This window comes from Mustela lutreola, chromosome 6 (assembly GCF_030435805.1).
Source record: "Mustela lutreola isolate mMusLut2 chromosome 6, mMusLut2.pri, whole genome shotgun sequence".
Lineage (NCBI taxonomy): Eukaryota > Metazoa > Chordata > Mammalia > Carnivora > Mustelidae > Mustela > Mustela lutreola.
The window spans coordinates 63,302,663-63,315,569 of record NC_081295.1 but is presented as its reverse complement, the minus strand read 5'-3'; the positions used below and the strand labels follow the sequence as shown (position 1 = coordinate 63,315,569).

Sequence of the window (12,907 nt, the reverse complement as noted above, 5' to 3'; positions counted from 1 at the left end):
AGAGGGGGCTGAGTTCCCCGTTCCTCCCTGTACCACCATCCCTTGGCCCTCTGTGTTTCTGGGCCACAGAACCCAAAATAAAAGCCCAACTATGAAGTCTTCCTTTCCACGTCCACCTAAAGTACAGCTGAGGGCACGGCAGTGGAAGCAATGAGGTGCCAAGGCCGGAGACGCGAGCCCCACTGGTGGGGCAGGAAGAGGCGAGGCTCCCGCCAGGGGCACGGAGGCTCCGCCTCCTCACGTCATTTCCGTAAACAAAAGGGGCTGTGAGGGCGGCAGGGTCTGGGATGTGACCCCGGCTCAAGCTGCGGCAGTAGCGTCGCCGGCTGCAGCTGCGGCAGTGGCTTCGGAGGCTTCGGGGTCTTTGCAGTTTGAGAAAGAGGACCCCGATCCTCTCCTTCCTCAGGTATGAAGTGGAAGCAAAAGCGCTCTGGCAGTGTCGCGTTAGGCCCCTTTCACCAACTACCCTGGCCACTGCTCAATTCAGGGAGCTGAAGGGTCACCGTGGCAGCTGACTGGGGAAGGGGAATGAGGTGAAGTTAAGAGGGATTCCTAGTAATCCTGTTTGGAGGCTGTGGGTTCCTGGCAATCGAAAGCCGTGTGTGAGTAGCTGTGGGCAGTCTGCAAAGGCCTACTCTAAAACCTTCCTTGCTACGTGGTGTACAGGAAAGATTTCGGTTCTCTTGGGGCAGAGATTTGCCTTTCCAAAAAACAGATTTCGAGCCCTGGCCCTTTAGTACATCGTAGTTTAAACCACTGTTGGTTTATTTGCATTGCTTTACTTCGTAGGGTTCTTTTTCTTTTCTTTTTCTCGTATCACCAAATATGTTTTAGCATCATTAAAATCAAAGTTTAGTGTGTTTATGTGTTTATACAGATGCTTACCTCCTTGGAGAACTAATAACCCATTGTCTCTGTTCAGTTACTTATTAAAATTCCATTTAATTTGTGTTGCATGCTGAAACAGCAAAAATACCTATTATGTTACTAACAATGCTTCTTAAAGGAAAAACTGTTAGCCAGGATTTGAATGAATTTTCACTTGGTATCTGGAATTAAAGGCTAGTCATTATAGCCTTTCCTTGAAAACCTTTGCTTCTTTAGAAGTCTCATAGCTCCAGTTACAATTGTCTGGAGTCAGCCTGAGCCAAGCGAGCTGAAATGGTTTAAATTCCAGTGCTGGTGGCAGTTGTTTAGACAATAGCAAAAAATCTGGTTTCATCAAGATTCTCAATTATGTTAGGAGTGTAATCAGTGGATTTGAATCTTTTGGTATGGTCATAGCATAGTTAGATTCACAGTGTACACAAAAAGGGCTAATACTGCTAAGGCACTTTACAGCCTGATGAGGTAAATAGCCATGTAAATTTCTCATCTCCTGATACATGAAACAATGTAATTAAGAATTTAATAGTGTGTGTAAGTAAAAAGAAAATATAGAAGGATATTTTTAATTAGCAATAATCGCGCCTCGGATAAACCTCATTGGCTACAATACTGCCACTGCGCAAAGCTAGAAGGATATTTTTAGATAGATGGCTGTTAGGAAAAAAAAGCTGGTAAGTACATGAAGTAAAGGGAAAAGATTGGATCTGTGTTCTCTATGGTAAGGCCAGTTGGAACTTCACAGTATAACTTTTTTGATACTAGCAAACCTAAACATATATAATACAGTTTCATATATCCTTGGGAATAGGTGGAGAAAATATATTCAAAATAGTCATGGAACAAGTTTAATTTTACAGAACTTCAATTGATCAAGGAACTAGAATCAGTATTATCCCTAGGCAGAAACTCAGTTTCTGCTTGGTGGTTGAAATAAGTTTTCTAGCTATTAGTTAAAATGCAGATACTCCTTTCATTTACACATCTGTTTAAATCTAGCTGGTTCTTCCAAGAACAGATTTTAGCAGGAGATTTAAAGACCATCTAGAGCTTGAGTCAGGCTGAGAATATCACATGGCTATTTTGTTTATTTTTTTATGTATTGTTCCCCTTCTCTAATGCAGGCTTTTTGAGGAAAGGGACTTTGTCATGTTAACGACCGTTTTCCCAATACTCAGAATAGTACCTGGGAGGTGGAAGAGAGTAAATATTTGTGGGGTGAGTGAATTTTTAAAATGGTGAAAAAAATTTCTAACTGGCAATTTTGCTTAGGGTTTTTTGTATATATAGCACAGTAGGTTAAACTTAAGGGCTTTTTATTTTAACTTTATCTAATGATCTCTGAAATTCTTGATATATTGGTATCAGCCTATGAAGTGGGTCTTTAAACCCCTTTCAGTTTTGCATATTATAGCCAGTATGTATCATTTTGCTATATTTCCTTAGGTTTTAAGAAGCTGGCCTTGGTGCAGTAAGGAGCTTAGAACAATGGAGGAACGGAAAGTGAAGAGGAGGAGTCCTAAGTCTTTTAGTGCCCACTCTACTCAGGTGGTTAATGCCAAAAAAAATGCCATTCCAGTTAGTAAAAGCACAGGGTTTTCAAATCCTGCATCACAGTCAACTTCACAGCGACCAAAGTTAAAAAGGTGAATTTTTTTTCTTTCATAATGTCACAGCAACATGCTATCAAGGTAAATACTAAATCCAGTAATTCTTATAACACTTTTTTCTCTTGGCTTAACTTTCAAAACAGTTGAGGCACATATTGTATGTGATTTAGAAAAGAAAATTATAAAGGTTACAATGTGTAGGGATTAGAACATGCAGAATGAATGATTGGTTTGAAGGCCCTTACTTAGTCTCCTATTAAAATAGACTCAGTGAGAAAATAGACAAAGTTGATGCACTAGCCAGAAAATGGAACAAAATATACAGGGGATTTTTTTGTACTTAATTTTTTTTAATGAACATATAATGTATTATTTGGGGTTTTTTTTTTTTTTTAAACTAAGCTGAGTGTGCTTTGGTAATTTTATTTTTTTAAAAAAGGGTGGCTTCATTGCTGTCATAGAAATGATTCATATTTATTGTAAATATTCAAAAACAAGAAAAGTTCAAAGAAGAAATTTAAAACTACCTAGAAGTAACTCATTATTAATATTTGGTGACCATCATTTGTCTTGAGGCTCTAAAGGAAACAGGAGCAACAAGTTCAAGTGTGATATATAATACAGCTGTATGTATGTGAGTACTCTGTAGTATTAGATATTTGGAAAGCAAGATAATACATGTATTTTATGTGTACTATATATATATGCATAATTCTCTCTTTTTAAAGATACTCATATACAATTAATGTTTGTATTGCATCATCTTTGCAGAGTGATGAAAGAAAAGACCAGACCTCAGGGTGGAGAAGGAAAAGGTGCACAACCAACTCCTATTCAGCACTCCTTCCTCACCGACGTCTCAGACGTTCAGGAGATGGAGAGAGGGCTTCTCAGCCTTTTGAATGATTTCCACTCTGGAAAACTTCAAGCATTCGGCAAGCCATAGATATTTCCCTTTTGTTTTTCTTTTCAAGATGTTTGCATCCTATTTGTTTGCATTTGTTTTGCCATTTCTTTTAAAAGTATCATTTTCTTTTATTTAAAAAACAGAGTCCAGAGGCATAAAATGCAATCACCCCAGATTTCATTTGTCATGGTTTATAATTTATCTTCGAAAGTTTCAGGAAAAAGTCATTTATTTGTTTATTTATTTTTGAGAGCGAGGTGAGAGAGGCAGAGGGAGAGGGAGAGAAAGAATATTAAGCAGGCTCCATGCCCAGTACTGAGCCCCATGCAGGGCTCGTTCTCACAGCCCTGATATCAGGACCTGAGCCAAAATCAAGAGTCAGATATTTAACCAACTAAGCCAACCAGGCTCCAGGAAAAAGTTTTTTTAAGAAGGGAGGGTTGGTTGAAATGTTAACGTAGGATTGGTATTATGGAAAAATGATCCTGAAAGTTACAAATAAAAAATAGTCTTCATCAGTTAAATAGTTGAGACTTAATGTTTTGGTTAGGGAAAGTCTCAGGATCATTTTTATTTACTCTTTGAAGCCTAAGCTTAATTTTTGTCCACCATTCCTTACTTTTGAATTTGAAGAATCTGGTTTTCTTGTTCTTTCATGAATCTAGAGAACAGTTGATTGTCCCATTAAGAACTCTGAGTAGGTAGTTTTGCATATGAGTTCTGAAAGTATGTAGTCAGTTTTTGTATTCAGTTTGCAACTTGCCTTATTAGTCTTGTCTGATAAAATTATGTACATGTATTTTATATAAAGCAGTTTGAAAATTATTGGATGCACACATGAAGAATCTCACACAAATGCATAAATGTCATCAGCATACATGCTGGGTTTTTTTAGCCACCAATAAAAGGGTAAATAACCAAATAGAAAACTGGGTAGAGGTCCTAAAAAGAGCAATTCAGCTGCTTAACAACCACAAATGCAATAGTAATACAATAAATCTCACCTCATACCAGCAGACTGGCAAAATTAAATGACTGGTAATACCTGTTGCTGGTGGAATTCAGAGAAAAGAGTTCTTTCATAAAATGCTGATGGTGCTAGAGGGGGTCAATGTTTGGAAGTTTTTTCTTTAACTCTTCTCATTAATTCTGCCTGAGAATCAGTAAGCCCTTCATATCTACCAGCTCATTTTCATCTAAAGGAACATTTTTTCTGTTAATTGATTCCACCTCCATCTGTTCCTTTTTATCCTTTTGGAGCTTCTATTCTCATGTTGGTTCATGGTTCTCACCTGGATCCCTTATGATTTCTGCTTCTTTGTATTTTTAATCCATATTGTCCCCCTCTTTATCTCTATCTATGTATGTTAAAAATTGATGCATTTATATGTGTGCCAGTCTATACATGTGTACACACACATACACACATGCCCCTCTCTTGGGGTATTTCTTCCACTTAACCTTCCAGATTACTACTAATTGTTGAAAAACAAAGGAAATACAAGATATTTTCTCAGAGATATCAGGCTTTTAAATATCTCAGAAATATCTGACTTTTAAAGGATGACTTTTAAAGAGCTGTAACTAGCTTCAAAATTATCAGTAGTTGGGGCGCCTGGGTGGCTCAGTGGGTTAAGCCTCGGCCTTCAGCTCAGGTCATGATCTCAGGGTCCTGGGAGGGAGCCCTGCATCGGGCTCTCTGCTCTCAGCAGGGAGCCTGCTTCCCCCCTCTCTGCCTGCCTCTCTGCCTACTTGTGATCTCTCTGTCTCTGTCAAATAAATAAAAAAAAATTATCAGTAGTCAACATAATATTGTCAGTTTATGAAGATGATATAAAGCTGGCTGGAGGAAATTACAGTGTAATATACATGAATTCCTATTGATTCAAGATATATACTTCAACTTTATACTTTATACTATATTTTATACTTCAACTTTAGCTGAGCTATAGTATACCTCTGAGAAAGCCATGGATTTTTAGGAAAAAACTTTAGTATCAAGAGGTTGTAGAGACTAGGGGCACCTGACTGACTCAGTCAGTGGAGCATGTGACTCTTGATCTCAGGGTTGTAGGTTCAAGCCCCACACTGGGTGTAGAAATTCCTTAAAAATAAAATCTTAAAAAAAAACAAAAAGAGGTTGTAGAGGCTATATGTAAAGTGTATGAAATATGTAATATATCATGTACTATATATATATTAGCGGTCCTGAACAGATAATGCCACCTCAGACAACTCTGGTCAATACATAATGTAAAACCTGTCCTTCAGGAATTAAGCTGTCTTGCATTACTGAGTATACAACTGAATATTACACTGTGTTTCTCATGCATCATAATATTCATAAATATTTTCATTTTTATTTCTTTGAGGAGGTATATATAATTGGTGGCAAAATGATTCATGATTGAAGTTCTTTTTTTTTTTCCCATGGTTGAATTTTTTTTTTTTAAGATTTTATTTATTTATTTGATGGAGAGAAATCACAAGTAGATGGAGAGGCAGGCAGAGAGAGAGAGAGAGGGAAGCAGGCTTCCTGCTGAGCAGAGAGCCTGATGCGGGGCTCGATCCCAGGACCCTGAGATCATGACCTGAACCGAAGGCAGCGGCTTAACCCACTGAGCCACCCAGGCACCCCTCCATGGTTGAAGTTCTTATAGGAGTCTCAAGGTTACTCATTCTTATAAAATATTAGGTCACTCAGTTCAAATGACAGTTGTCAAATTGAACATGATTAGATGACGCTATTGCTTCTAGAAATGATATTACTATAAAAAAAAAAAAAAAGGACTTTCTTTACCTAAGGGATGATTTTGGGTGTTAGTTGTTTCGTTTTTCTTTTAATTTTTGAAAGATTTTATTTTCAAGCAATGTCCACCCCTGCTACAGGGCTTGTACTCAACCCTGCACCAACTGAGTCATGGTTTTGTTTTTTTTTTGCAGAAAATCTTTCCTATTTGATTTTCTCAGTGCCCACAGTCGTTTCTTAGATTATCATTGTTTTTCTGTGAAAACAGGATTTGATTTGTGATTATGCACAGAAAATACGCAGCCATTACCAATGTAATTCACCACAGAAAGAAAGCTAATTTCCTGTGAGCACCTTGAGTTTAGAAGTTTTTCCTCAAGGTTTTTAGTTTGAACCGTCCTAATCTTTATTAATATTCTGGGATGTTCCCCCAGGAAATGAATGTTCCATTGAACAGATGGAACATGTTCGGGGAATGCAGGAGAAATTAGCTCGCTTGAATTTGGAGCTCTATGGGGAGTTAGAGGAACTTCCTGAGGATAAGAGAAAAACAGCCAGTGACTCCAATCTGGACAGGCTTCTGTCTGACGTGAGTGGAATTCTTTTTCTTTATTCTTTCTTTAATAAAAAATTTTTATTGAAAGAAAGGTCATCATTTTAATCATTTAAAGTATACCATTTAGTGGTTTTCGGTACCTTCACAGTGTTTTGCAGACATCACTACTGTCTAATTCCAGAACATATTCATCACCCCCTAAAAGAAACCCTATCCCTCTCAATTCTCCCTTCTCTTCATCCCTTAGCAGCCACTAATCTACTCTCTATGTGGATGTGGCCATTCTGGATATTTCATATAAAGAGAATTACACAATGTGTGGCTCCTTTTATGACTGGGTTCTATCACTTAATGTAGTATTTTCAAGTTTCACACATGTTGTATTCTACCCTTTTTTAAAAAGAAATATATTTCAAAGAAATTGCTATATTTGCATCTAAGCATATATTCTGAGAATGCTGGCAAATCTAAAAGTGAAAGATTCACTTCTGTCCGTATATGATAAGATTTTAATATATAGAAGATCCTGATGTGATGTATACATTGTATGTTATTCACTCATCTAGTGGTTACTTATTTCTAAATACAGAACTGTATTTGCTATTTAAGGTAATTTAGTACATGCTACATGTATCAGCTTGCTACAACTGCTGTAACAAAGCGCCATAGACTGGCTACCCTAGAAGTTTCTTTTCCACAGTTCTGGAGCCCCAGAGATGGAGATCAGGGTATCAGCAGGACTGGTTTGTTCTGAGGCCTCTCTCCTTGGCTTGTAGATGCCCATCTTCATCTTTAGATGGCATTCCCCTTTTATCATTGGGTGCCTATGTCCCAATTTCCTCTTCTTGTAAAGCCACCAGTCCTATTGGATTAGGGCCCACACTAATGACCTCATTTTAACTTACTCCATCTTTGTAAGACCCTATCTCCAAACACACTCACATTCTGAGGTATTGGGGGTTAGGGCTAAAATGTATGAGTTTGGGGAGGACATAATCCCATCTATAACACTACGTATGGTTCTTCTACTAAAAGGTATTAATGAAATTGGTCTCTTTAAACATTTATTTGGAATAAAAGAAAAAGAAAAATTGATACTTTAGTTTCAGAATAGTTTCCATATTCACTAATGACAAAAATGTTTAATTTCTGTTCCTTCTCTTTATCCTTTGAGTAACTAAATGTGCAGGAAATGATATGCCCATACTTTCAATGTTTCAAGCCTGTGTGTTTATTTTATATCTACTGTGTTCAGTCTTACAAGTATTTCCTTCTACTAGTTCCTCTTAATAAATAAATACAGGCTTGTTTTGCATTACATTTAGGAAAGTGACTGTGGTATGGTGAGAACACTGAATTTGAAACCAGAAAGCCTTTGTTTAGTCTGGGTATATCAGTGTAACTTGGTCAATTTAGTTAACATTTCTATAACTTTGTTTCTGTAACATTTCTGTAAAATAGGTGTGATTAACTCTACCTCATCCTGAAAACTGAATGATATGTGAAATCTTTTTGTAATCTACAAAGGTTTTAAAGAGTTTGATCATGAAAATGTCAACTTTTTAAAACTATTAATAGAGATGTTATAATTATTCATGGTTTTAAGAATCCTTATAAAACTCCAGATTTTATTATCTGGTTTCATTCTCTTCTCATATATGTGTTTAATAAATGCTAAAGGTACTTTATAATTACTTTGTATAAGTGAATTTCCTAGTCTGGAAATTTTTGGAAAGTTTTTTCAATATTTTACTTTTTCTTTTAAAGAAAGCTTAAAGGAAAAATGGTTTATTTTAAAATATGTAAACAATGACCCACTGAAGATATTTTTCTTATAAAAATCAAAATTAACTTTGTTTCTTTGTGTTACAGTTAGAAGAACTGAATTCTTCCATGTATCCTTTTGTCTAATATCAACAGTGAAAAGTTTACACATTATAACTCCAGTGAATAGCTCAATCAAGTGAACAAGGACACCTACTATTATTACTGGAGCCATTTCTCTTCCCCTTTGGTTTCCAAATGGAATTTTTAGTTGCTTTTGTATGTTGCCATTTTGTTTGTTTCTGGTTTGTTCTGCTTTGCTTTGTGTTGTTTTTAGATTTTTATTTTTATTTTTTTTTAAGATTTTATTTATTTATTTGACAGACAGAGATCACAAGTAGGCAGAGAGGCAGGCAGAGAGAGAGAGAGAGAAAGAGGGAAGCAGGCTTCCTGCGGAGCAGAGAGCCCGATGCGGGGCTCGATCCCAGGACCCTGAGATCATGACCTGAGCCGAAGGCAGCAGCCCAAACCACTGAGCCACCCAGGCGCCCCTGTTTTTAGATTTTTAAAAGAAATTTTAAAAATATTAATCAGGAGAATTGAGGATTAGGCTATTGCCATAGAAATTATTTTGAATCTTAGATTCTTGAGTTAAAGAGCAGTTGGATATGTGGACATAAAATGCCATATTTAATTTACTATCATTACATAGAACACTTTAGATGCATATATAAAGTGTATTATAGGATTAGCTTAAAGGAAAGCACCAAGGCATATGTAAAATATGCAGGTTTTGACATTTCAGTTTGGAGCAATTATTTCAGGAACTATACAAAATGTATTTCTGGACAGAGATGCAGATACAATGTGAGATATATAAGAACAATAAGAAATGATTCTACCTATAAGATCATTTAATTTGAGAGTTTAGTCCCTCTGGACTAAATAATGCGATACTAAAAAGGATACTGGTTGTGGAGTCAGGAGATTTGATTTTTGAAATTTGGTTTTGATACTAATTTTGGGTAAATTGTTTAACATCTCAGAGTGTCCTCTGTAATATGGGGTAATTGCTACATATAATGATGTGTATATGAAATTTTCCAAACTGTAGAAAATACATTATATATATATATAATTGTTAATAACATATACTGTTATTAAATGCTAAATTATGGGGCGCCTGGGTGTCTCAGTGGGTTAAAGGCTCTGCTTTTGGCTTCGGTCATGATCCCAGGGTCCTGGGATCTGCATCGGGCTCTCTGCCAACAGGGAGCCTGCTCTCCCCCCCCACCCCGTCCCCGCCTGCCTCTCTGCCTACTTATGATCTCTGTCTGTCAAATAAGTAAAATCTTTCTTAAAAAATGCTAAATTATGCAGTAACAACAGTGAAGAATTAGAGAGGTATATACAAATCTAGTAATAAAAATCATAATCTTACTTAAGTACTTACTACTTGCCAAGTATTTTATGAAGGACTTTACATGCATTTTCTTATTTGGTCCTACCCTTGTAAGTATGTGGTATTATACTTATCATTTTACAGATGGAGAAAATAAGGTTTTGAGAAGTCACATAAACTGTGGGAGACATTAATGTAAAATATCATTACCAAGAAGGATTTAATTTGAGGATTCGATATGAGTTAATTATGAGGCTTCTCTTAGTAGTAGTTCCTAGTTCTTTTTTCTTTTCCTTATATTCATTCTGAGCTCTCTATTCTATGCTTTATATTTTTTTTCTATGCATATGACACACCAGTATCTCCTAGCCTCTGAGTTTTTGTTTAACATTTAGATTTACTTATCTTACCACTTGGCTTGATTCAGTCACCACAGTTGAACAAGGCAACATGATAGACTACAAGAGCATGGGCTTTGAATTGTTTGGTTTCATATCTTGGTAAGCAGGTGTGTAGCCTTGAGCAAAGTTGGCAACCCTAGTTTCCTCATTTGTAATAATTGTTCTCTCTGTACTCAGACTTTCCCCTTATAATTTCCTTCTCTGTCATCAGTTGCCTCTGTTATTTCAGTCTCCAAGATTATTTAAATTCCTTCTATGACTATACCAGACATTGCTACTCATGGTACTCTCTGCCATTGAACCTGGATGTGGGCAGGAAATTATTGCCATTTATTGATTACAGTTAGTTTTCAGGCATCATCAGCTCTGCCTTTTATTCTTTCTTCATTCCTCACCCTCATCACTTTATTCCATAACCTTTCAAATTTCTTCTGTTCCACCTCTAGAGCTGCACTGTCTAATATGGCAGCCATTAGCTATGTAGCTACTGAGCGGGTGAAATAGCTAATACAGATTGAAATGTGCTAGTACTATAATTTGTACATCTGATTTCAAAGATTTAGTGTTACAAAAAGAATATAAAATATCTCAATATGTTTTATAGTGATTATATGCTGAAATAGCTTTTTGATATATTAGTATAAAATATATTTTAAAAATTATATCTGTGGTTTGCAGTGTGTGTATATATATATATATATATTTTTTTTTTTTTTTTGCGACAGTGCTGCTGTAGACTTTAGATACCACTAAATAATTCTTTCCTAAAAACATCACTGTTATCTTACCATTCTTATTTTAAACTAATTTTTTTTTACCATGTCAGACTTTCTAAAGGCTCTCAGTAGTATGATCACAACCTACATATTCTCTTATATTTTTCATTGCTGTTAAGCTGGTTCTCTGGATATCAAAGAAGACATAATGTTCATGCTTACTGTGATGCCTTTTTCAGGTTGTACTTCTACCTAGAGTTGCTCTGGCTTCCCCCTTTCCCTTATCCAGTAACACCAAAGCTGTCCACTTCCATAAAGCATTTTATCTGTACCTCAGACTAGCATTCTGCCTATTTTAGTATCTGTTGGTTTTTGTATATGTTAAATCTCAGCTTTCCAACTGGACAAGAATGTCTTTGCCAATACTCGTGTCTATGTATTTTAGCAATTTCTGCCGTGTGTGTCTTGCTAACATTGAATTGTTCTCATTTCATTGTTTGAATTGGGTCTTGAAAAAATAGGTAGCAGGTGGATCATACAGAGAGATGAAAGAGGAAAATGAAAGGCAATGATAAGAAGGAAAGGGAATAATATCTGCAGGAATTCCATCCTGTTTCCAGTCTTCTTAAAGAATAATTCAGAAGATTATAAGAAAAGATTTAGAGATATAATTTTATTTTTCACCTTTACAAAGAAGTTGTTTTCCAAAGGATAATAAACTGGTATTGTCTTCTCAAATGATTTTTTTAAAATATCTGGTAAGTTTTCATATTTACCTCTTATTAGTTCTTACCATGAAAATAATTCTTGCCACATTAAAATAATTCTGTGCTCTACTAGAACCTGGAACATAATCTTGATTTAGTGACTATTTTTAAGTCTTCAGATTTCAGATATAGTATAATTTGTATATTTTATATTGTAATATATATTATTATATTATATTAATATATTATTTAATATATTTTATAATTATAATAATTACATATAATTATAATTATTTAATTAATATAGTAATATTTATTATTATCATATATCTCTAATTTATATACTATATTTATATAACTATAGTTTATATAAGTATATATATAAGTAGTATAAACTATATATATATACGTATCTATATAATTTATATAGATACGTGTATATAAGTATATATATATATATATATATATAACTTCACTATGCTTAAAAATTGTCTTGTTACATTCAGGTTTAAAAATTGTCTTGCTACATTCAGGTTTCTCAGCCACATAGGCACTTGCCCTTTAAATCATTTTAATAACTTTTTCTCGGCTCCTGAGTGTAATTTCCCATAATTTAAAAGAAGTCCTCATCACAGAATGAAAATCTTCTTAACGATAAACTCAGACAAAAGCTACATTTGGCTGATGCACAAGATGTTCCAAATACTTCCACCAGCTAAACGACATGTGGTTGCTTTCTTGTGGCTTGAAGAAGAGCAGCATTCATTACTTTTCCAGCTGAATCCAGTAGCAGAATCACCTTCCACAATAAGGAATAAAGTGATTAAAGTGCCAGTGCAATGATTGTTTTCACTCCTGCTTTTAGTAAATTTGACTCGCTGCTATTCATCATAACTGGAGCCTCGGCCTTGTTGAAGGCTTAATCAGGTTGTGCTGCTATGCTTTCCATTGTTGCCTTATGGGGGTTATACTTGAAATGCATTGTGCAGAATGTTAATAATAGGGCTGAAGGTTTCTCCTTCCTGAGCTCACCAAACTTATTCCCATGTTGCTTATAAGTTGATGATGCACAGGCTTTTTGTGGCAGCCCCGCTGCAGTTTACGTTAGACAATCAGTACACACACTGGTGTTTTCCAGTGGCCAGTGACAACAAAATGTAAATGAGTATTTGTGAAATTTGCTATTTTTAATAAAAGTGATTGTTTTAAA

General features: G+C 35.6%; 1 protein-coding gene and 1 pseudogene across 6 annotated transcripts; one reads left to right on the top strand and one right to left on the bottom strand.

The window, feature by feature from the left end:
* The first annotated feature begins 231 nt into the window (after positions 1–231).
* Positions 232–12,907, top strand: CCDC28A (coiled-coil domain containing 28A). Of its 6 annotated transcripts, none has more exons than XM_059177433.1 (7): positions 273–406; positions 2,010–2,103; positions 2,332–2,531; positions 3,267–3,430; positions 6,586–6,740; positions 8,580–8,602; positions 12,362–12,907. In XM_059177433.1, exons 2-7 carry the CDS (start codon positions 2,035–2,037, stop codon positions 12,414–12,416), a joined length of 666 nt encoding a protein of 221 aa, XP_059033416.1. In that variant the 5' UTR covers positions 273–406; positions 2,010–2,034; the 3' UTR covers positions 12,417–12,907. The 6 variants fall into 6 exon arrangements, with proteins under 6 accessions (XP_059033420.1, XP_059033421.1, XP_059033418.1 ...); XM_059177434.1 differs by having other exon boundaries at positions 11,701–12,907; XM_059177432.1 differs by having other exon boundaries at positions 11,688–12,907.
* LOC131834872 (U4 spliceosomal RNA) lies at positions 1,385–1,515 on the bottom strand (annotated as a pseudogene).